Source organism: Heterodontus francisci, chromosome 4 (genome assembly GCF_036365525.1).
Source record: "Heterodontus francisci isolate sHetFra1 chromosome 4, sHetFra1.hap1, whole genome shotgun sequence".
In the NCBI taxonomy this organism is placed as follows: Eukaryota; Metazoa; Chordata; class Chondrichthyes; order Heterodontiformes; family Heterodontidae; genus Heterodontus; species Heterodontus francisci.
The window spans coordinates 146,093,849-146,117,707 of record NC_090374.1 but is presented as its reverse complement, the minus strand read 5'-3'; the positions used below and the strand labels follow the sequence as shown (position 1 = coordinate 146,117,707).

General features: G+C 40.6%; 1 protein-coding gene across 1 annotated transcript in view; it reads right to left on the bottom strand.

Moving 5' to 3' along the window:
• The window catches only part of slc24a2 (solute carrier family 24 member 2), a 297,402-nt gene that overhangs the window by 76,331 nt on the left and 197,212 nt on the right, over positions 1 to 23,859 (bottom strand). The window contains exon 4 of the mRNA XM_068028910.1: positions 19,515 to 19,565. Coding sequence (XP_067885011.1) covers positions 19,515 to 19,565 — 51 coding nt within the window. The remainder of the gene's footprint in view (positions 1 to 19,514; positions 19,566 to 23,859) is intronic.

Sequence of the window (23,859 nt, the reverse complement as noted above, 5' to 3'; positions counted from 1 at the left end):
AGTGACTGCAAATCTAATTCTTCTGTTTTAAGCACTTAGTAGCATATTGAGATTGTGAAAGGTGCTATAAAAAGACAAGTTCTCTATTTATTAGAAAACATGAATGGATTTCCCTCAACATCCTGCAGGACACAAACAGAAACATTTCAAATATAGGGGATGATTTTTAACCTGACCTACTGAGCAGAAACCAGCTGCTGGGCAGTTAAAATGCTGATTTCTGCTGCTGTGCACCAATTCTGAACTACTCCCCTTCGTCCACAATTTTAATGGAAGCACGAACCCACAAACATATTGTGGGGGGCGGGGGGGGGGGGGGGTAGAAAGTGAACATTATTGCACCTGTTTAATGATCGTAAAGTGGGCACGACAATGATAAATAGAGTTGTGCGATGGCCCACATCTTATCTGCACGTGTGTCCGGGCTTGTGTCAAATTTTTTTCTTAGATAAGTGGCCTGAAACAAGTGCAGACCTCATGGTAATATTGACATGTGGGGCCTCTGCCCATTTCTGGATCATTTGTTAAGTTCATTAAGACCATGTGGAGCATGCACCAATAATGGACAATGCTGGAAGTGTTGCTGTCGGTTGTGTGTCCAACAAACTTTTTATGGCATTAAGTGCCTATACATTAGTCTCCCACAGCTAATGCCACATTCTCAGCGAATCTCAAAACTAAATCATTCTCCATGGCTTTGCTATTTTGATATTTTCGCAATACTCTTAGTCCCAAGTTATCTATTATGCCTTCTCAATTGTTATTTAATTTTTCCACAACTCTATTTTAAACCTATTCCTCGAGAATGAACTGATTTTTCTTTCCCGCAGACCAGTGACAACTACTGGTATTCACAATGCAGTACCTTTTTTTTTAATTATAGCGAAGTTCAATTTAGCCTCAACCATCTATTTCTCTGCCAGTAGCTAATTAAAACCAGCAGCACCTGAAGCAATTATATATTGGAGAGTAACACATTTTTTTCTCTTTGCCTCTGTGTACTGATTTAATTGCTGATTTCACTCTTCCACTGGCAAGTATCTATTGAAAAGCTTGGCAAGAAGTGAACAAATGATATAAAAATCGACTTGTGCCAAACTGCTACATATTTCTAACTACAGTATGAGCAACACTAAGGATTGTTCAGTACTGAAGTCTTGGGAGTTTAGTTGCATATTTGTTTAGTTTTGTAAGCAACATCTACAATTCTACATCCTTATACATGATGTTCATAAAATGTTTTCATATTTTGCTTTGTTACATATAGGAATGTCAAAAATATATTACAACCAATTACTACTTTGTTGGATGGCATGTGACCGGCAATAGCTCTACCATTACTTGTATAAAAATTAAATAGAAATTCTTTTTTAATAGGATGAAACTCAATTTGTGCTCGAGTTCCTGACAAACCACTCCACGACTCTCATTCCTCACCAATTCATTGGACTCGATTTGCCTTCTGACCACATTTGTTTCCTATGATTGAAATGCCATCTCTGCCATTTGTTCAACTTACTTTCCAAAAGCTGGAGTTATATTTGTGAGAGATTAGCCAGAATTACCATTCATCAAGGAGGAGTCGCAATACAAAGATGGAAGATGAAGAATATAAAAATTTAAATAAAAGAAATTCATACCTTTTTCATATCACATTGTAACAACTAAAGGACAGATTGCTTTGTTCAAATGATGAAATATAAACCAGCACAATAGCAGATTGCTGTGGGAAATTAATTATTTTTGACATTGTCATTTATTTGTTACCCAGTTACTTAACTCACCTGACACTAATGACAATTATGTTTGTGTAGTATTTACAGCAGGACTGGAGATTGAAGTATCGACAGCTGTGCTCCTCAGTTTCGACCGGATCAATTTCATTGAGAAAACAAAGAGCGGGTGTGGCTGGGGGAGGGCAGTGGGCCCAGGTAAAATACACTAAACTAACAGTTAACTTTTAGTTAGGGCTAAAATGAACTGATTTAAAGAGCCAGGGGAGTTTAAACAGTTTAAGAGGGTAGATTGGGGGAGAAAACATTAGGAATGGGAGCAGATGGCCATGGATATCGTTGAACAGTAAGGGAGCTTCCTAGGGAGCTTACAGCCCAGGAGTCATCTTGTTACTTTGTCGCCCCCCTCAAATCTAAATCAGGGGACATAATCACTGACCAACACAAACAAATGGACCGCTGGGTTGAGCACTACCTAGAACTGTACTCCAGGGAGAATGCTGTCACTGAGACTGCCCTCAATGCAGCCCAGCCTCTACCAGTCATGGATGAGCTGGACATACAGCCAACAAAATCGGAACTCAGTGATGCCATTGATTCACTAGCCAGCGGAAAAGCCCCTGGAAAGGACAGCATTACCCCTGAAATAATCAAGAGTGCCAAGCCTGCTATACTTTCAGCACTACATGAACTGCTATGCCTGTGCTGGGACGAGGGAGCAGTACCTCAGGACATGCGCGATGCCAATATCATCACCCTCTATAAAAACAAAGGTTACTGCGGTGACTGCAACAACTACCGTGGAATCTCCCTGCTCAGCATAGTGGGGAAAGTCTTTGCTCGAGTCGCTCTGAACAGGCTCCAGAATCTGGCCGAGCGCGTCTACCCTGAGGCACAGTGTGGCTTTCGTGCAGAGAGATCCACCATTGACATGCTGTTCTCCCTTCGTCAGATACAGGAGAAATGCCGCGAACAACAAATGCCCCTCTACATTGCTTTCATTGATCTCACCAAAGCCTTTGACCTCGTCAGCAGACATGGTCTCTTCAGACTACTAGAAAAGATTGGATGTCCACCAAAACTACTAAGTATCATCACCTCATTCCATGACAATATGAAAGGCACAATTCAACATGGTGGCTCCTCATCAGAGCCCTTTCCTATCCTGAGTGGCGTGAAACAGGGCTGTGTTCTCGCACCCACACTTTTTGGGATTTTCTTCTCCCTGCTGCTTTCACATGCGTTCAAGTCCTCTGAAGAAGGAATTTTCCTCCACACAAGATCAGGGGGCAGGTTGTTCAACCTTGCCCGTCTAAGAGCGAAGTCCAAAGTACGGAAAGTCCTCATCAGGGAACTCCTCTTTGCTGACGATGCTGCTTTAACATCTCACACTGAAGAGTGTCTGCGGAGTCTCATCGACAGGTTTGCGGCTGCCTGCAATGAATTTGGCCTAACCATCAGCCTCAAGAAAATGAATATCATGGGGCAGGACGTCAGAAATGCTCCATCCATCAATATTGGCGACCACGCTATGGAAGTGGTTCAAGAGTTCACCTACCTAGGCTCAACTATCACCAGTAACCTGTCTCTAGATGCAGAAATCAACAAGCGCATGGGTAAGGCTTCCACTGCTATGTCCAGACTGGCCAAGAGAGTGTGGGAAAATGGCACACTGACACGGAACACAAAAGTCCGAGTTTATCAGGCCTGTGTCCTCAGTACCTTGCTCTATGGCAGCGAGGCCTGGACAACATATGTCAGCCAAGAGCGACGTCTCAATTCATTCCATCTTCGCTGCCTCCGGAGAATACTTGGCATCAGGTGGCAGGACCGTATCTCCAACACAGAAGTCCTCGAGGCAGCCAACATCCCCAGCTTGTACACCCTACTGAGTGAGCGGCGCTTGAGATGGCTTGGCCATGTGAGCTGCATGGAAGATGGCAGGATCCCCAAAGACACATTGTACAGCGAGCTCGCCACTGGTATCAGACCCACCGGCCGTCCATGTCTTCGCTTTAAAGACGTCTGCAAACACGACATGAAATCCTGTGACATTGATCACAAGTTGTGGGAGTCAGTTGCCAGCGTTCGCCAGAGCTGGCGGGCAGCCATAAAGACAGGGCTAAAATGTGGCGAGTCGAAGAGACTTAATAGTTGGCAGGAAAAATGACAGAGGCGCAAGGGGAGAGCCAACTGCGCAACAGCCCCGACAAATAAATTTCTCTGCAGCACCTGCAGAAGAGCCTGTCACTCTAGAATTGGCCTTTATAGCCACTCCAGGCGCTGCTTCACAAACCACTGACCATCTCCAGGCGCTTACCCATTGTCTCTCGAGATAAGGAGGCCCAAAAGAAGTATTTACAGCATTTGCTACTTGGCAAGTCAATAGCAACAGCAAAGGGTTTAAGCTGTTTTTTCTCTCATCGATGCTTTTGCTTCTCTGAGCTGTTCGCTTCTTCTACTACTTTATTCACAGAAAGAACAGAGGGCAATTTAGTTTTGTTGCTTTGAGATGGCATATATTCTGCAGCATCAATACCAAAACTTCTATCATTAATCACTTTGAAACACATCTTCCAAGTCTATAGTTTGAGGCTCCATCAGAACTGTTTATATTGCTCGACTGTATTTAGCTGGTCATTTTTAGCCAAATAATAGATGGCCTACAAAGATTGCCAACTGCCTATAAAGTACTCGTACAACTAAGCCTGGTGAAAATAAACCCCTAACTGAAGGTTGAGGAAACACTTGAAAGAAAGGGAAAACTGCATCTGCTGCAACTGAAATCTGATGGAAAAAATTATAGGTATTAAAAAGCTGAGGAAACTGCAAACTTAACACAACTTGAAGGCGGCTATTTATTCACACTTTGCAATTGATCATTTGTGGATCAGCCTGCCAACAAAAGTGAGTAATGAATCGTTGAAACGTCTAAATAAAAATATGAAATGGATTGATTTTTGATTTCCCCAGCTGTAAAAGCATTCAGGCTTGATTTAAAGAACAGTGGGGGAAAACACGACCTATGGAGAACTTGGAAAAGGATTTAAATGTTAAGGCAAGCTAGATTTACTGAATAGCCCTTGCTCTATATAGTAGGAGTAATGATCGCTCTTCATGTTTTTGCACTGTGTAGATATTCCTAAAACAGTTCCCTAAGCCACGATGAAAACACCCACTTTTTACTGAGACAGCCGAATTAATTTTATGCTCTTCCATGTGACATATTTAAATAGAAAATTGCCAATCATCCTTAGACTTTGTCATAGCTGTGTGATGTGACCTAGATTTTGCAATGAAATGTCAGTTTACAGTCTGCTGAGTCAGTCACAAAGCTTCAATAATTCACAATATCACACGTTTTAAATTCTTTGTATAGAGACTTCAGGTTTTGGAGGCACAAATATGGTAGAGCTTTAAAATTACTTCACTATCCATGGTTGCTATTTCCCCAAACAGTTCCCCACCAAAATCTTCATTTCTCCTACACCACGGCTTCCCAAAGCGGTTCCAGCCCAGAAAGGCCATAAAGACAAAGCAACATCATCTCAGCAACTTCTTCCAGTGCTGAAAAATGTGCAACATACCATACCCTCTTCCTCCTGGAAGGATAGACCCAAAAGCCTGAACAGAATGCTGGAGGAGCTTAGTTAGAGTAGGTAAGATCTTTCACATATTCTGGTTGTATCCAGGAACCAAGCTCCAATGGCAAAATGTGTTAGATGAAATCTAAAACAACAAGTTCACATTCAAGCCACAGAAAGTGCATTGCCTCCTGGATCTCTCCATAGTGGTCCCTTTGGACTTGAACATTGTTAAACCCCTGTTTTCTTCTTAACCATAGCCTACTAGTGCATCTCACTAAAGTAGGCCACATGGCCAATGTGGTCAAAGTGCTATGGAAAATAGCCCAGTCACAAAACAAATGCACTAGTTGAGTCTGACTCTAGAGAAATTCACAAAGTTGATTTCCATTTTGACCCAATGCCAATGGCTGGCACAACACCACGACATAGTCCAATGATGAAAGGAGAGAGAGATGCACTAACCTACACATACACGGAAATCATCTCCTCCTGTGTCTTTTTCATCCTTCGCTCTACCTAACACTTCCTCTTTCACTTTTGACTCCATACTCTAGGTGGATTGGACCTAGCAGCTTCAGAACACAGACAGGGCCTCAGGTAAGCAACCAGCAGCTTTGGTGATTATTGTGCCAGGTCTTGATGGGAACAGATGCTGGAGACATAGTCTTATGCAGAGGTTGGCCTGGCAGTGGAGAGGTCTGAATCTCCAACTTACTGGCTTTCTACAGCTCTGGTAGAGGTGGAATGCTGGAACATGCAAATTTAACAGTCCTGTATAAACCACTGGCTGGCTTCAATATGTTCTGACCAGGCCTGTACTGAAACCCTCCCTGCCCAGCCCATAAAACGCCTCTGGAAGGATATTGGGAATTAAAGTGCCGACCTCTGAACTGTGCTGGCAGAAGCAGATGTGTTACTGATGTGGAATGAGACAGATGGTGCTCTCAGTGCGTCCCTTTCTAAGGATATTTCCAATGCCTAGCAACATTGATGTCCCCTCAAAGTCACAAACTGCCTTAGCAACCTACAACACTGCAGGCTCCAACTAGAAAGGGAGTGCAAATTGAGAGCCTGTTGGGTCCCTACACAGAGCCAGCAGCAGTATTTTTCTATTTCATTTTCTGCCAGATTAGTTACATCTGATCGTTTTTTAAAGTTGCTCTCAAAATCCATCAAGAGTTCCACCTTATGCCATTTGAAATTATGAAATGGGCCACATTCTGGCATAGCCCAAGGATTAGACATTCCCGCCTAAGGCGGGAATACATACAACATAGGTAGACTGTGTCAGCCCTTATTTACCCACCTCAGAGAAAAAGTAGCAAGGCAGAGAAAATCAGAATAGGAGGAAGAATGCCTATGGAGGAGTGGAAATTGAGAAATGGGGTGTGAAAATATGCATCCCAGCTATACAAGGATGCACAATGGAGGAGATTGTCCCATAAATGACAGAGAAATTGGATGCATGATATAGTTTCCATGTCATCCGGGGAGGGGGGGGGGGGGGGGGGTGGTGGTAGGTGGGTGTCAAAGGTGATAAATGAAAAAAAAACTGGACAGCAGGATAACAAGGTCTGAGTGAGCGATGATGTGGAAGGGTTGAATGGTAAAGATGTAGAGAGAGAGAAAAAAATAGGAATTATGAAAATGAAATATTCTCAGATTAGATTCCAAGAGATTTATCAAGATTCAGAAGCAATAGGTCATAAGTCTTAAATAAAGTATAATGAAAAATATTTCTGAATAGCCTATAAATTTATTATCCAGGAATGGGAGGTAATGACTTTCCTGAAGATACTACCAGTGACCCAATTAAAAGTGTGAGAAAGGAAATGACAATGAGCTTTGCAGCTGCGTGGTTAGTGGTTAAATCCAATGGTTGCCACAACCAAGTTCATGAGCTTGCATCAGGAACCATGGCCTTAGCTGCAGTTTCTATAATGAGGCAATATATATATATATATATATATAAATATGCATGACCGTAGCTTAGGCTTTTTAAAACATTTTATTTATGTCTGTCCAACACTTTATTCAAAATTCCAAACAGAAGGAAGGCCACGGACTACCTAAACATTAAGGTTAAGATGTAGTCCAGAGGCCAAATGACCCCACTTCACATGTTTACGAACAGTAATTACACATTGTTCTGGATGGATCCAAGAAACCAAGAAAACAAAATGAAAGACAAGCGAGAAATTAAGTTTCATTCTTTTGGTGGTATAACTTTAGATATGCTAGAATTTTGGTGGTAAGTCAGACAGTTTGTTATTTTATATGGGCAGGAGTGTTATACCATCTAATGAGCTGTGCGATATTCAGTTGGACTGAGTCCTTTGAAGGCTAATTACTATTGGGTAAATACAAGCTCAGATCAGAGTTCACTTGTTTTCTTTTCAGAAAGCTCTGAAAACTGAAAAAAACACTTAGTAGTTTCAGGTTGTAACTCAAAATCACTCAGAACTTTAGGAACATAGGAACAGGAGCAGGCCATTTAGCCCTTGGAGCCTATTCCACCATGCAACGAGATCATGGCTGATCTGCGACCTAACTCCATGTACTGCATTTGTCCCGTATCCTTAGTAATGCTGATGAACAAAAATTGATCAACCTCCGACTTCAAATTAGTTGATCTAGTATCAATTCTGTTTGTGAGAATTCCAAACTTCTACCAGTGTGTGTGTGTGTGTGAGAGAAGCATTTCCTAATTTCACTTCTGAAAAATCTAGCTTTAATTTTTAAACTACTTCCTCTACTCTTACACTCCTCAACCAGCAGAAATAGTTTCTCTCTAACTACCCTATCTGTTCCCCTTAATATCTTGAAAAGTTTTCTAAAAATTACCTTTTAACCTTCTAAATCTCAGGGAGTACATCCTTCGTTTGTGTAATCTCACTCCGTAGTTTAACCCTTGGAGTCCTCGTATTGTTCTGGCAAATCTACGCTGCACTCCCTCCAAGAACAATCTATCTTTCCTAAGGTGTGGTGCCAGACCTGCTCACAGTATTCCAGGTGTGATCTAACCAGGGCTTTGTCTTCCATGACTTCCACCCCATTGTATTCTTGTTCTCTAGATATAAAGACCAGCATTCCATTAGTCTTTTTGATCATCATCTGTACCTGTTCATGACATTTTAATGACATGCATCTGGACCCTCAAGTCTCTTTGGGACTCCACCATTTCTAGCTTTTCACCATTTAGAAAGTACTCTGTTCTATCCTTTTTAGGTCCAAAGTGGATGACCTCACATTTGCCTTCATTGAAATCCATTTGCCACAGATTTGCCCATTCACCTAAATCAATATTTCTTGGTAATTTCATGCTTCTATATACACTGCTTACAATGTCATCTATCTTTGTGTCATTAGCAAATTTGGATATGTGCCTTTCTATCCCATAATCTAAGTTGTTAATAAATACAGTGAATAGTGGAGACCCCAATACAGATCCTTGCAGAACACCACTGTCACATCCTACCAATTAGAGAAACTGCCCATTAACCCTACACTTTTGCTCCTACCACTCTGCCAATTTCCTAACCAGGTAAATAATTTGGCTTCAACTCCATGATTGTTTTGCATCTGCAAAATGTGATATCTGTGTGTACCACATGCATGATTTCTGATACATTACTAGTGATTGCCCATTAAATTGTACATAGGCAGCCAAGACTAATTAGATTTTTTATATTCAAGCAGGGCTAGAGGGAACAACGCCAAATAAGATTCCAAAAGGTAAGTTTGAAACTTCGCAATTTACTGATTGGATCTTCAGGTCTGGGAGCCTTCTGATGCTGTTCTTCAGCAGAAGCCTTTCCTACTGACTAGCAACAGCATTGCCATCTGGCTGCCTGATGGTCACTGCATTGCAGCATTTCCCTGAAGTTTCAAAGGCCAGCAGCCAGAAATGCAGCAGCAAGCCTGAGCTCCATTTCCCGACTGACTTCTGGCGCCAGGTTACAGTATTTTGACATATAATTTTTTCATTGGACATTAGAAATGACAGTTACTTAGGAAAAAATAATGGACAAAACTGGTTAGATTGTTTATTTGAGAAAATGGATTGGTTTTCCTTCTCACTTTTATTCCCAAGTTCTCCTAACTTTATATTCAGGATTCAATGTTTTCATTAAATCAGTACTTTTGCATTGGTAGTTTCTGAGCTTCTTTCCATACAATTTTAAGCTCTCGACTTCATTGGTTCTGATTTGCTATGGCTTTATTTTGAACTGTCAAAGTATGACAGCAAATGTTACATGTATAGGAAGTATGTACAACATGCAATGTTTGATTACCTGCTATCTCCAAAAGCAAATAACCCACAGACATTCACTATTTTGGCACAATCATGCATATAGGCCATTTGGACAAGGCAACATATTTATTGGCACCCATGGAACTAAGCAAGGTTCAAAATTTAGGCGAGGGTGGAAAATGGGGGAAAACTGGGAAAAATACATAAAGGCGCAATGTAACCAAGAGAACCAAATGATGTAAACTATAAGGGCAAAGTTTAAACATTGAATAAATGGCAAGGTTTAAACATTGAATAAATGGCATGTGAATTCCAAAATTAGATTTTTTTTTTTTTACACACTCAATTTTGTTATTTTATACAAAGAACATCCCATGTGACTGTGACAAAGGTAAAACTATCCCTCCTCGTCCTCTCTACCGTTTTCAGCCTTTGACACTGTTGACCACACCATCCTCCTCCAACGCCTCTCCACTGTTGTCCAGTTGGATGGGACTACTCTCACCTGGTTCCATTCTTATCTATCCAGTCATAGCCAGAGTTTCACTTGCAATGGCTTCTCTTCCTGCTCCTGCATTGTTATCTCTGGTGCACCCCAAGGATCTATCCTTGGCCTTTTCCTATTTCACAACCCCTTGGCGACATCATCTGAAAACATAGCGTCAGTTTCTGCACGTCACTGACAACACTCAGCTCTACCTCATCACTACCTGTCTCAACTCCTCCACTGTTGCTAAATTATCAGACTGCTTACCCAACATCCAGTACTAGATGAACAGATATTTCCTCCAATTAAACATTGGGGAGACCGAAGCCATTGTCTTGGGTCCCACAACACACACTTATCCCCTAGCCACCAACTCCATTCTTCTCCCTGCCAACTGCTTGAAACTAAACCAGCCTGTTCACAACTTCAGTGTCACATTTGATCCAGAGATGAGTCTGCAACCATATATCCATGCAATCACTAATCCCGTCTATTTCCACCAAAGTAACATTGCCCAACTCTGGCTCTGCTTCAGCTTATCTTTTGCTGAAACCCTCATTCATGTCTTTGTAAACTCTAGACTTGACTATTTCAACATACTCATGGCCAGTCTCCCACATTCTATCCTCTGTAAACTTGAGGTCATCCAAAAGTCCGATTCATCCATCACCCGTGATCACTGACCTACACTGGCTCCCTGTTGAACACAGCTAGATTTTAAAACGCTCATCCTTATTTTCAATTCCTCTATGGTTTTGGCCCTCCCATCACTCATCTTCCAGCCCCACAACCCTCCCTCCCTATCACTAATCTCCTCCAGCCCTCCAACCCTCCTTTCCCATCACTAATCTCCTCCAGCCCTCCAACCCTCCTTTCCCATCATTAATCTCCTCCAGCCCTACAACCCTCCTTTCCCATCATTAATCTCCTCCAGCCCTACAACCCTCCTTTCCCATCACTAATCTCCTCCAGCTCCACTGCGCTCCTTTAATTCTGGCCTGTTCAGCAACCCTGATTTTAAATCACTCCACCACTTGGGTTGTGCTTTCAGTGCCAAGGCCATAAGGCCCTGGAATTCCTGCCCTAAACCTTTCCACCTTTATGATGCTCCTTAAAGCCTACCTCTTTAACCAAGCTTTTGATCATCTACCCTAATATCTCCTTATATGGATTGGCCGCAAATTCTGCATTCCACCTCTCCTCAGAAGCACCTTGGGGCATTTTATTATGTTAAAGGGGTTTATATAAATACAAGTTGCTGTTCTTATAATTTATGCTGTGCAGAGTTTTAAGTTATTTCTTATAAAGTGTGAAAATTCCAGTGTGTCTTTGAGGAATGTTCTATAGTACAGTGCCAATTAATCACATCACTACTGCAATTAAAAAAACTTCCATTGGTTTCCATATACACCATGCACTATGTGGAATATATTAAAGGTGCACCATCCTGGTGATGGTTCTCCGCCTGTATAAACCACATAAATAAATGTATAGATTTCATAATGTAGCATTTCTTGCAAAAATTGGGCTCTAATAATTTGTACTACCACACATTTTGCAGCAGAAATGTTTTTAGCAGCCAGTATGGTTACTGTGCAGCTAAGTTTTTGGAACAAGTTTTCTAGAAATGCAAACAAAAAATTGCTCCTTTAAACATTTAAGCCGTAGACCTTCCATTTTCAACGCAAGTTTTAGACAGAGCCTCCAATATCATGCATTGACCACTCTATTAAAAACTCTCTTTTGCAAAGTACTACATAGTTCACAACAGGCTGTAGAAGGGCCATCATCAAATTCTCAGTTAATTATTTCAGCGTCACTATTGAAACTCTTTGGTAATTTGACTGTTAGAATACTAACTGTAACTGTGCCAGTACTGAAATTCAGATGCAAGAACAGAGATCTGAATGTAAATCATAAGCTCTCAATGGAGGACAAATTAACCTAAAGGCACACTGGTAAAATAGCAGCAAGAATTTTCTCCATAAACACAAGCAATTATAATGTATGATTAATATATTATCTGCTTGAATATTTGACAAAGTCGAAGTCTGAATAACTAAACAGCACCACTTACTACTGTGACAGCTCTAGTTTGCAGCGAACATTTACATGCAGACAAACCTATTATACGCAAATAGGAGAAATAATTTCAGAAATTATTCAAGATGGAGAAAGGAAGAGAAACAGAGTCAGCTATGAGAGTGTGTATAGAGGGATCGTAAGCTTATCCAGAGCTCACAAATGACCTTCGAGATAATAAGGATATTATTCTGAAAAAGTAATTAGAAAACTAAAAACTCAAATACCTTCAAGCAATTGCTGCTCTGTAGAAACATATGTATGTTAGAATCAAAATTAAAACAATTTATAAAATGTTATTTTTAAATTATCCCCAATAAATTGTAAACTGGTATCTGTTCAGCTGAAATGATTTTTTTTAATGCAATTAATTATGTATTGGCAGTTCAGCATTTAGAGAACTACATTATGTGATAAGCGAAGTGAATACATTTTGAAATATATTCTATATTTGTACAGGGATATTGTTAACAATTGCAGGGATTACAAGTCCCTAAGTCCCTTTCTTATAAAACTAAGCAACCAGCAAATAGCCATCTCTATGCAGTATTGGATATAATGGCCCTGATTTTGTGTTAGTAACGGTGAGGCTATCAGCATTCACTATTGTAGCGTAAAATGGACAGCAACTTATGTGCAATTAGAAGTGGAAATCAAAGTTGCTGTTTGATTTGCCCTGCTGCTCTACAATCTGCACTACCAGTACCTCACCAAGAGACTCAGCATTTAACTCCCTGTAAATGCAAGAATTTGCTGTACTTACCCATTAGTTAAGTATTAAACATGTCAGAAAAAGATGGGGCTAAACAAGCATTCAGGGTTAAGTGAATTTTTAAATGACAAGTCTTAATTATTGCCAAAAAACCTCATTGGCACTGAAAATTTAATTTTACAGTAGTGTTTCATTCTTTCAAAATTTAATTATTGTTGGAGATTTTTTTTTTAATTTTGCCTTTTGTCTCATCTCTCTCCTAATCTCATCTTTCATTCCCTCTATTTTGCTTTCTGTACCTGATGTTACAATTTATACTATATATTCTAATTTATACTTCCTTGTTCACATTCTGTGAGGGGCTGAGGTTGGGTGAGATGTAAAAATTTTAAAAAACCTTAAGCCTGACACAAACCTGGAAGTGAACGAGTTTAATAGAGGTGAAACATGGGGCAAACTGCCAAGCTGCTCTCAGGAGGTGGGTTGACCATTTAAACATTGAGGCTGGGAACCTCACATTTAACTTCCCATATGTGTAACCCTGGCTGGCCATGTTTCCCAGGCCTCAGGAAACTCAGGAGTTGAGAACGACTTCAGGGAAAAGGTAAATGCCTTTCCAGCAGCTTTTGTGGGTCAAGAGGAGAAGGAGCGCTTCCACCTGGTCCCCCAAGCTTACCTTCTTCCCTGGGGTTGGACACAGAAAACTCAGCCCAGTTAACATTGGGGACTGTGTGCCTCAATCAGTATTCTTCAATCTGATTGGTTGAAGAGCAAAGTTTTTGCTTGCTCTGCTCACACAAGCCACAAATCCCCTATAGAGGGCAACGTGCCGGAAAGGATCTCTAAATCCCGCAAGTTGCCATAAAAGCCTGTGAAAAGTTTGTGGGCAGGTGTAAATGTAATCAACAGCGATTGCTGTTTCTTCGCTGCTGACTGCAAAATCCAAGTGATTATTTGCACTCAGCAAATTTTAACTTCTAGCTATGTGCGACTCGCGTCTGAATATTAGTGAACAATTTGGGCAAAGTTGATGATTGTAGAACTGCAAACTCAACATCTCTTACTCCCAGTCCCACTGCATCAGTAACATCCAAGCTTTTTTATTTTGTTTACATCGAAGTATATGAGAAGGGACACAGAGAAAGTATTTCCACTTCCAAAGCAGCTTGCAAGTCAATTGATAACTTTGTATGCATGCTTTCAGAACAGCACACTAGTAGAAATGGGTTTATAAGGCCCACAGAACATAAGCTCATAAGAGAGAGGAGGAGTGGACGATTCAGCCCCTCGAGCCTGTTCCATTTAAGATCATTGTTGATCGGACTGTGGCCTTAACTCCACTTTCCTGTTGGCCCCCCATAACCGTGCACTCCCTCGTAGAACAAAAATCTGTCTAATTCAGCCTTGAATATATTCAATGAGCCAGCCTTCACTGCTCTCTGAGGAAGAGAATTCCAAAGATTAAATCACCCTCGAAGAAATTCCTCCTCATCTCTGTCTTTTTTGAGAGACCCCTTAGTTTGAAACTGTGCTCCCATGTTCCCCAATGAGGGGAAAACATCCTCTCAGCCTCTACCCTGTCAAGCCCCCTCAGAATCGCATGTTACAATAAGATCACCTCTCATTCTTCTAAACTCCAGTGAGTATAGGCCCAACCTGCTCAACCTTTCCTCATAAGACAACCTCTTCATCCCAGGAATTGGCTTTATGAACCTTCTCTGAACTGCTTCAACGCAAGTACAAAGTCAGTCATTTACACACAGAAGGCGGCCTATCGAGTCCATGCTGGTTCTCCACGGAGCAATCCAGTCAGTCCCACTTTCCTGTTTGATCCCCAAAGCCCTGCAAGTTTATTTTCTTCAATTAACCATCCAATTTCCTTTTGAAGTCATTGACCGTCTTTGCTTCCACCACCCTTGTGGGCAGCGAGTTCCAGGACATTACTATTTGCTGTGTAAAAAAGTTGCTCCTCATATTCCCCTTGTATCTCTTGTTCAAAACCTGTGTCCCCCAGTATTTGTACCAGTTAATGGGAATGTTATTACTTGTCTAACTTATCTAAGCCTCTCATAATCTTGTACACTTTTATTAAATTTCCCCTCAATCCCCTTTGTTCTAAGGAGAACAACCTCAACTTTTCCAACCTAATCTTTTAACTAAAATCTCTCAACCTGGAATCATTCTGGTAAATCTCCTCTGCACCCTCTCAAGGACCCCAACATCCTTCCTAAAGTGTTTACATGCACACCTAAAGTGTAATGACACAAACTATGGACTAACTCTGAAGAGTTAAGTAAAATTGACTTTGTCCTGAAAATAAATGAAGCTTTATTTTAAATAAGGTGAACGACTGTCCAAAATAACCACTGAAGAAAAAAGGACTGGCCTTTGTGTATCCAAACTGTCTGACAAAGGTAAACGACAAATCTTCAAAGCTAGGAGGTGTCAATTGCACCCATCTTAAAACATTTCAGAATAAAGTGCCTTCTTCTGAAACAAAGGTGGTGTGAAGTAGCCACAGCCTGGACTATTGTGTGACTACCACGAAGAAGAGATGAGAACATCTCCTACCAGGAGGTGAGAAGAAACATAGCCTTACCTTAAAAAAGACAGCCTAAAGTCAGAGGGAGGGAGGGAGCGGAGGTGGGTGGGGAAAAGAGGGAGGGAGCGGGGGTGGGTGGGGAAGAAGAAGGGAGCGGGGTGGATGGGGAAGAGGGAGGGGGGGGGGTGGAAATGAGCGAAAAAGGGAAAGCAAAATGGAGAGTATGTGTCCCCTGGTTCTAGACTCCCTAACCAGGGGGAAAATCTTACCTGCATCCACCCTGTTTATCCCTTTAAGTATTTTGTTGGTTTCAATGAGATCATCTGTTAGTCTTCAAAACTCTAGAGATACAGACCCAGTTTCTCCGATCTCTCTTCATAGGACACCATCCCTGCAGTCCCTACTTTCAGTCACACAAGCTGCAAGAACCACAAACCTGCTGGACAAGTGCAAGGGCTGAGGCTCCTCCATTGCTACCTTCTGGATCCCCATACCTGCCTTACTTGTAGTCACACCTTCCTGTTCCTGAGAACAGACCAAATCTGAAGTACCGCCTGGAACACGGTTTCCAGGTAACTTTCTCCTTCCCTGATGCACCATAGTGTCTGAAGTTTGGATTCCAGCTCAGCCGCTCTGAGCTGAAGTTCCTCGAGCTGCAGACACTTACTGCAGATGTGGTTGCAGTGGATCACACTGGTGTCCACCAGCTCCCACATGCTACAGCTGCAACACATCACCTGCCCTGGCATCTATGTTGTGTTTTATTCGACTAATTAGGTTTCAAGTTTAGAAATATCACTGATAATCTGTAGTTTTATTAAGTAGTTTAACTAGTTAAGCTACAAATTTAAAATATTTGTATCTCCCCAGTAGCAGTTCAAACTACTACCCTAGCTTAGAAAAAGAAACAAATCTCACCAATCACCTACCTGCTGAACTAATTAATGCCTTTAAACTTCAGCTCAGGTCTCACTGACTCCAGTTCCCTCTCTTGGATCACTGCTCGTTCTGTAAAAAAAAAATCAGAACAGCTCCTTCTCCCTCACTGCACTGAATTCCCACACTTTCCAAATTCCTGAGTTAAGCACATTATCGAGCAGCACTTTGTTGAGCTGAGCTTTGTACTACTTACTTTGAGCGTTAGCAAAACCTCCTAGATTTATACTAGCTGGAATTCCAGAGACCTGAGTCAGGCCCTGCTGACTAGGAAACTAGTTCTCGCTAGCTACTTCACCAACTGTGCAGCTGACACTATCAGGTAGCTTGTTTATCACCGACTTAGACTGAAAGAAACTACATTTTAATATTAAAGTTAATTTAAATGCTAAATGCAAACTTGGCTAGATTTTGGAAAGAGATCAACCCTTGAAATTCCCACACTTAAATTCCAGAGTTAAGCACTCTGTCGTGCCGCACTCTGCCGCGCAAAACTCTGTGCTACTTAAATATATAAATAAATACTGAAGTAAATTTAGTCATCAATGATGGTGATTGGGAAATTAGTCTTCTGCTGAAACCTGGCACGACGTGGACGTGCCTATAATGTGAGCCTGTAGCTGGAAGGCTCATCTACAAAATAACAGTGAGCTGTGGACTCCAATTGGGCATCTCAAATGCAGCTTGCTAGGCAGTGCCCAGGAAAATTCAGTGGCCCTCAGTATTCAGTATTGCTGTGGACCAGGAGTAAAGTGAAAACTCACCTGTTCTTTGGCAGTCCTCACTGGTCTCTTATGAGCCATTGGTTAGGCTGTTGTAGACATGGAAAAACTGAATGGCATATGCTCACCCAGGTTTCACAGAATTGGCCTTTGTGGTCCTAAAATAGACATTAGATGGGTATCTCAGGCTCACAGCAGCTGGTGCACTTCCAGGGGCATCAGGTTCAAATGACATACCTGGTAATCAGTTCCCAATCGCCTATTTTTGCCCAGAAATCAGGCGGGACAGGGACCAGTTCCTCCCCTTATGCCATTTTAAAAACTTTGGGAAGCTACTATAAGCTCCATTGAGGATCAGTCTGGAGGGACTATTATTAAATAATTTCTTTTCTCCAGGATTACAGATCAAGAGTCATCAATGGTTAAAAAAGTGAGCCAAAAATCTAGGAAAATAAAATCCAATATAGACTCCCATCCTGGTCATTTCGTTAAGCTGGCAGGTCCTGAAATCCCAACCCTTCTGTAATAAGTAGGATGAGGATGGCTAATTTCCAGCCATGCAACTCCACCTATGATACCCAGTTCAAGGATACTAATTTACAGGCAGGCAAATGAGGAAATGCTGGCTGCACAGTCAAGAGTTTGCTTAATTGCTGTCCAAGTTTTAGAATAGTTAATGGATTGGTGTGGAAAGGGGTCGAAAGGATGAGATTACAAAGGAGTCAGTTCTGCAATACAAAGAATTTCCATCAAATCTCAGGGACTCCTATGCACACAAAATACATAAATAACACAATTACTAAACTTTGCACATTTCTGACTGAAGCACAATGTAGGAAGTTTCAATGCAAGAGAGTGTCCATGATAGGAAGAATCAAAGAAATAGTCCAGTGCTCATCTGCCTGATTGAAGAGGAGACTGTGGAGGAAGGTGTGGTAGAGTGATGAAAAATAGAAATTTAAGCAATGTATTTGCAAAGAAATGCATCTGCCCTTCCCAATCCTGAAAATAGCAAATTGGTCATATTAATCTTAGTCAAATGTATCCCAAAATTGTCAGATCAAACTTGTTTATTATTGTTGATCTTATTACGGGGCGGCACAGTGGCGCAGTGGATAGCACCGCAGCCTCACAGCTCCAGTGACCCGGGTTCAATTCCAGGTACTGCCTGTGTGGAGTTTGCAAGTTCTCCCTGTGTCTGCGTGGGTTTTCTCCGGGTGCTCCGGTTTCCTCCCACAAGCCAAAAGACTTGCAGGTTGGTAGGTAAATTGGACATTATAAATTGCCACTAGTATAGGTAGGTGGTAGGGAAATATAGGGACAGGTGGGGATGTGGTAGGAATATGGGATCAGTATAGATTAGTGTAAAATGGGTGGTTGATGGTCGGCACAGACTCGGTGGGCCGAAGGGCCTGTTTCAGTGCTGTATCTCTAAACTAAAATTACAGTCAAAAGGTACAATCTAGGGTTTTAAACAACTGAGCATTTTGCTTAATGCAATTAAAATAAAGTTGCCAATTTTGGATGATGGACACTTCTGAAACAAAAATTTTATACACCCAAGGTCATCATCAAGTACTTAGAGAATGCATACTTATATTGATTTTAGGCTAATGCTCCCCATTAAAGTGTTTATTAACCTCAACTCAGCAGAGAACCCCCTTGCTATGAATGACAGTTTTATTAGCCAAACCATATCATATGTTTTGAATAAGGCTGCTAATTTGATGCCAGCCAGTGCAGATTATGAGCAATTTTGTTTTGTAGATTTGTGCTCACTAACAGCTGGAATTGAGATCTCAATCTCATTTTAGGCTGGACCCTAACAGGCAGCAGATAAGAGACACCTTTATCTCATTGTTTGGACTAAATCATACCTATATTCTAGAGGTGACTGCATTAACAAAAACATGCAAATTTCTTAATTGAAGCAGAATCACACCATATTGGAACCTGAACTCATCAGTCAATTGACAGGCAAAATGGCATTTCAACAGCATCAGAACCTGAGTGAGTCGCCTCCAGTTTAGAAGCCAGCTGTTTTGGTTATGGGTGAGGAAGATCACATTTTAGTGGTCAACCTGACACAAGCACACACACAAACACAAACACAGAATTACAAAATCACAGCTGAGAAGGTGGAGGTTACTTTTATTAAGGAATGGAGTTCAATTGAAAGAGAGGAGGAAGTGAGGCATAGGAAGTGATTGAAACACTTAACAAGGAAAACATCCGTCCCATGTTACATTAAAATATTTTAACATCACCACAGTTTACATTTGTTATATCAATACACAGAAACAAACAAAACATATATGTAAAGATGTTGTGAAGATCAGGGAAAATGTTAAATGAAACAATGCGACACGTACATTGTTAAAATGAATTTTTATTGTAATAAAGAATGTGTATGTGCATGATTTTACAGATAATGTAACAAAGATGTTGAAGTCCTTACCTTCTTCAGTCATTGAGTCATAATATTTTAGTTTTCCATATGCTCCATGTTCTACAACATCACAGTAAAAAAAGGAGAAATGAGCAAAAAGCAAAAAAAGAGATTAAAAATCAGGAAGCAGCAGAATGCAATTTAAGGCGGCACACAAGTGATGTGCTCCAAAAACCAGTCAGAGGATTTAAGATCAGCGGTGAATGCCAAAATATGAAATTCAGAATATTGCTGCAACAGATTCATCAATATTCAAATTAGGAAAATAGATGACCATTTAAAAAAAAATCGATACCATGTAAAAAGTCAGTTTTACTAAGTATATAATTTATAAACCTTTATAGTATGTAGAAAATGTCTTATCCAATGATTTCTAAAAATATGCAGATTTTGGTCTTCTGCTCAATTGACATTTTCCCAGAGTCTACTTTGCAAAGGAACCATCAAATTTATAATTTACTTTTATTCAATGCGCTGAACAACTTAAAAGTAATTCATGTATTTTAAGGCTTTTGTACTAATCAAATTATGTTGCTGTTTTGATATTTTGTATAGAATAAAAGAGCCCCCAAAAGTAAGAAAACTGAATCCTTCCAAAGCCATGTCTACTGTGTAACAGAGGAGCAGATTAGATTCATCACATTAAGCTCCCAGAATAGATTGTGGGTCATAATGAAAAGCCAGCCACAGAAAAAAATGTTAGGATGTCTGTTATTCTTGAACAGTACATGCACTATTCCCTTTCCCCTATCCCACATCCTTTAAGACAACCCACATGATCTCCAGTTGCTTTTTTTTTTAAAAGAAAAGCATTTAACTATTGCAAATTTTAAATCTTAGCAATTAAAACAAGGAGGGAAATGATTATTTTTATACCAGAAAATACAAAGAAGTGCTGTTCCAGTCAAAAATATTGTACAAAAATCTCTCCATTAAACATCAAAACTATTTTTTATAAAAATATTCATTATTACAGCTATTTCTATTTTGGTTCTCTGCTTAGTGTTAGAGCCATTATCTTGTAAAAGTGCATTTAGAGTAAACTACCCATCCCTATCCTGGTTCGACACAAGACTTCCTTTCTTAATCCGAACCTATGGTATCAGCATGGCTTGGTTGGTAGCATTCTTGACTGAATTGGATGGTGGTAGGTTTAAGCTCCACTCCAGGATTTGAGAACAAACTATTTTTCTAAACTACATTCTTAAGTTTAAGTGTGCAAGTTCGATGATCATACTAACAGTGCATTACATGTTAGGACCATGTAGTTAAAATTATTCCACAATGTAGCTGCAGTTTTTGTTAAATGATATTTTATTTTTACCAAGGGGATTCTGCAATGTTAATGGACAACAGTGAGTCAATTCAACTAATGAGTTTAGCATTTTTATTTCGTAATTGTTTCTATAGAACAGAAATCAGTTAAATCAGATGTAGCAATGAAACATCCATACATCCATGTGTTTATAATCTACATTTTACTTCTAAATCGTGTTGGGCAGGAGGAAAAGTGGAATAACTTCCCCTCCAAATTACTTTCTGCAACAATGAGAGAGAGTTGCATTAGGAATCAATTATTCAAATAGCATTTAAAGAAGGTACAAGAGGGATTCCAACATTGACCAGCATTTGGTGAAAACCTTGTATGCAGTAAAAGGCCCAGGAGCTTAGCACGACATACTGGTGACAGATGCCCATCATTTGGAATGCCATGATGGCTAGGGAGAAGTATATGCAAAATCCACAAGATGCAGTTTGCCTTTTAGCATTTGATGGGTACAGTTAATGCATCGTGATACATTTATTTCAATTAAAAATATTGCTTGAGGGAGAGGGACTGCCATTAACCGAGTGCTCTTGAAGTGAAGTGAAGGGTGTATTGGTTTGATGAATTTCATCAGACATACATATGTGATGATCCATCCTTGCAACCTCAACAGGCATCCCTCATCAGTCCTCCAGTGTTTTGATATCTAATCCAAGGGCATGCCATTATTTGTGAGGTTGTGTTGGCTACATGCCTCCTTTAAAAACCTTCTTCTGGCTCTCCTGTTACCCTGACGATGGATGAAATGTTTCTGTTCATGCTCAGAAAACCCTTGCCTCCTTTTAGCTGAAAATTTCTTTGTCACTGAAAAATCTGTTACCATTGATGTTGATGAAAACTCCCCATTTAGAATAAATTAAAACCAAGCTATTTGGTAGTATAAATAGGTGGACTTCTTTTACATAGTTTTGTTCAAAAAAGTATTAAAAACTTTTATTTATAAAACAAAGCCCCAAAAATCCAGAGTTGATGCAGGAGGTGAAAAAAAAATTACAGCCTCTTTTGCTAAACTGATCAAACCAATCTGATGCCTTTAGCATATTAATCAAACAATAACTATTGGCTTGTTGTTTGCAGGGAAGACTGTGCAAGTTAGTCACTATAATACGAAGCAATAAGCATGACCTACATATTCTACAATTAATGCCTACAAGTCGGTTAGTGCAGTTACTTGTTAAAACAAGGTGGCAACAAGATAGTTCCCTATAGCAGTTCATGGCTATAATCATATATTAAATATAGTAAAGGCGGTTTTAATGGACTATTGGATAAGAATGTAGTTTCCACTATGGTGTATTGAATGCTACTGAATTACGATAAATCTGTGACAAATGTTTTACTGAATGTTATGCTTGGAACAGAATTTTTATATAAAATTGCAGCAATTAGTACACTTGATATTTTCCTCTGACTTTCCTTATTAATTTCCTGAAGATGATTATTAGCACTGGAATATGGTCCAAGCACTGGTAATGTTTTGTCACCTCATTTAATTGTCTATTCTTTAAGTGTGGCCATGTGGCAGTAGGGCCCAGACACTTATTCAGAGCCAGGAAGAGAGTGAGAGTTGGATTTTTTTTTACAGGAAGCCTGGAAATATGGATTTCCCGCATGTTCTGCCAAATTTAATGGCAGGACATCTTTTAAATTTTTTCAGCAAGTCTTCCTCCTGACAGCCAGCCAGATTGACAGGCCTGTTGTACCTATTCCAACTGCCAGTTAACTGCATCAAGGGATATGGAGCTAAGGCAGTTAAATGGAATTAAGGTACAGATCAGCCATGATCTAAATGAATGCCAGAACTGTGTCAAGGGGCTGAATGGTCTAATCCTGTTCCTATGGCAGATAATTTAGCACAGCTAGGGACCGATTCTGGGATCTTTCCTTTCTCCATGATTTAAAATATTGACTACAATATCTGGATCAGACATTATGCTTCAAATCCGTACTTATTTTTGTTCCATTTTATTTCATAGATAGTACTTACACTAATAAAATGAATAAGCAACAATGCTGAATTTGCAGCGCCTTTCATGCAAAATGCATATTAAATTACTGAATTGCATCTCACATTACACTAGTGTTATCAGTCAGCCAACCAACTATTTGAATTAGTAATTTCCTATTGCCAGTATATAGTGCAAAGGTTTATTTTGTTTGCCTGAAGTGGGATCTACTGGCTTTTGGCTCATTTATAATCCACAAAACATCTGAAGTAAAAAAAACCCAGATGCACCAGTACACTAGGGGCACAAACTTGGGATCATTAGCTACTGTTGTTAGGGCATGATGAGTGCAGTTTGGGAACCGAAATGGCATCCAATTGACATGAACACTTCTGCCATGAATCACGCTAGATGCTATCTTAGTAAAAGAAACAAACCCATGCCCAAAGCAGGCATTGATACATTTGCATTTGCAAACATGGGGCCTAACACTTGCTTCTGGACCCTGCTGCAACTTTGATTTGCCCTGAGATAGCCAGTGACAGTGCTGATTGCCTCCAGGAAAACTAAATGCCAATCATTAAAAAAAAGGTACTTACCATAATTACTGCTGCTCCTGGATTCAAGATCTCCAACGTCACTTGCTACACTGAGCTCCAGGCCCTCCTGATCTCCCAGACACTACCCACCAGCCTCCCCATCCCACCCCGACACCCCCTAACAGTGCTTCCAATGTTTTCAATTTTCCTATCTCACCCGCCATCAGTAATCCCAAGGCCTGTGATACCCCTGGCTCCCTCCACCCTACCAATAGTGCTCCGAGGTCTGTGATCTTCCTACATACCTTTTGACAGTACTCCCTAAACTTCTCCCCCCACCGCCTCCATTGTACTGGTGAGGTCTGTGATCTTCCAGCCAACCAACAGTACCCCCAACAGTTCTTCCGAGGTCTGTGAACTTCCGACCTGACCTCAACAGTACTCCTCAGGTCTGCCATCTTCCTACCTGATACCCCATCACACACTGGCTGGAATTTTACAGCCCCCAAACGAGCGAGCTGGTGGCGGTGGCAGGGTGGTGG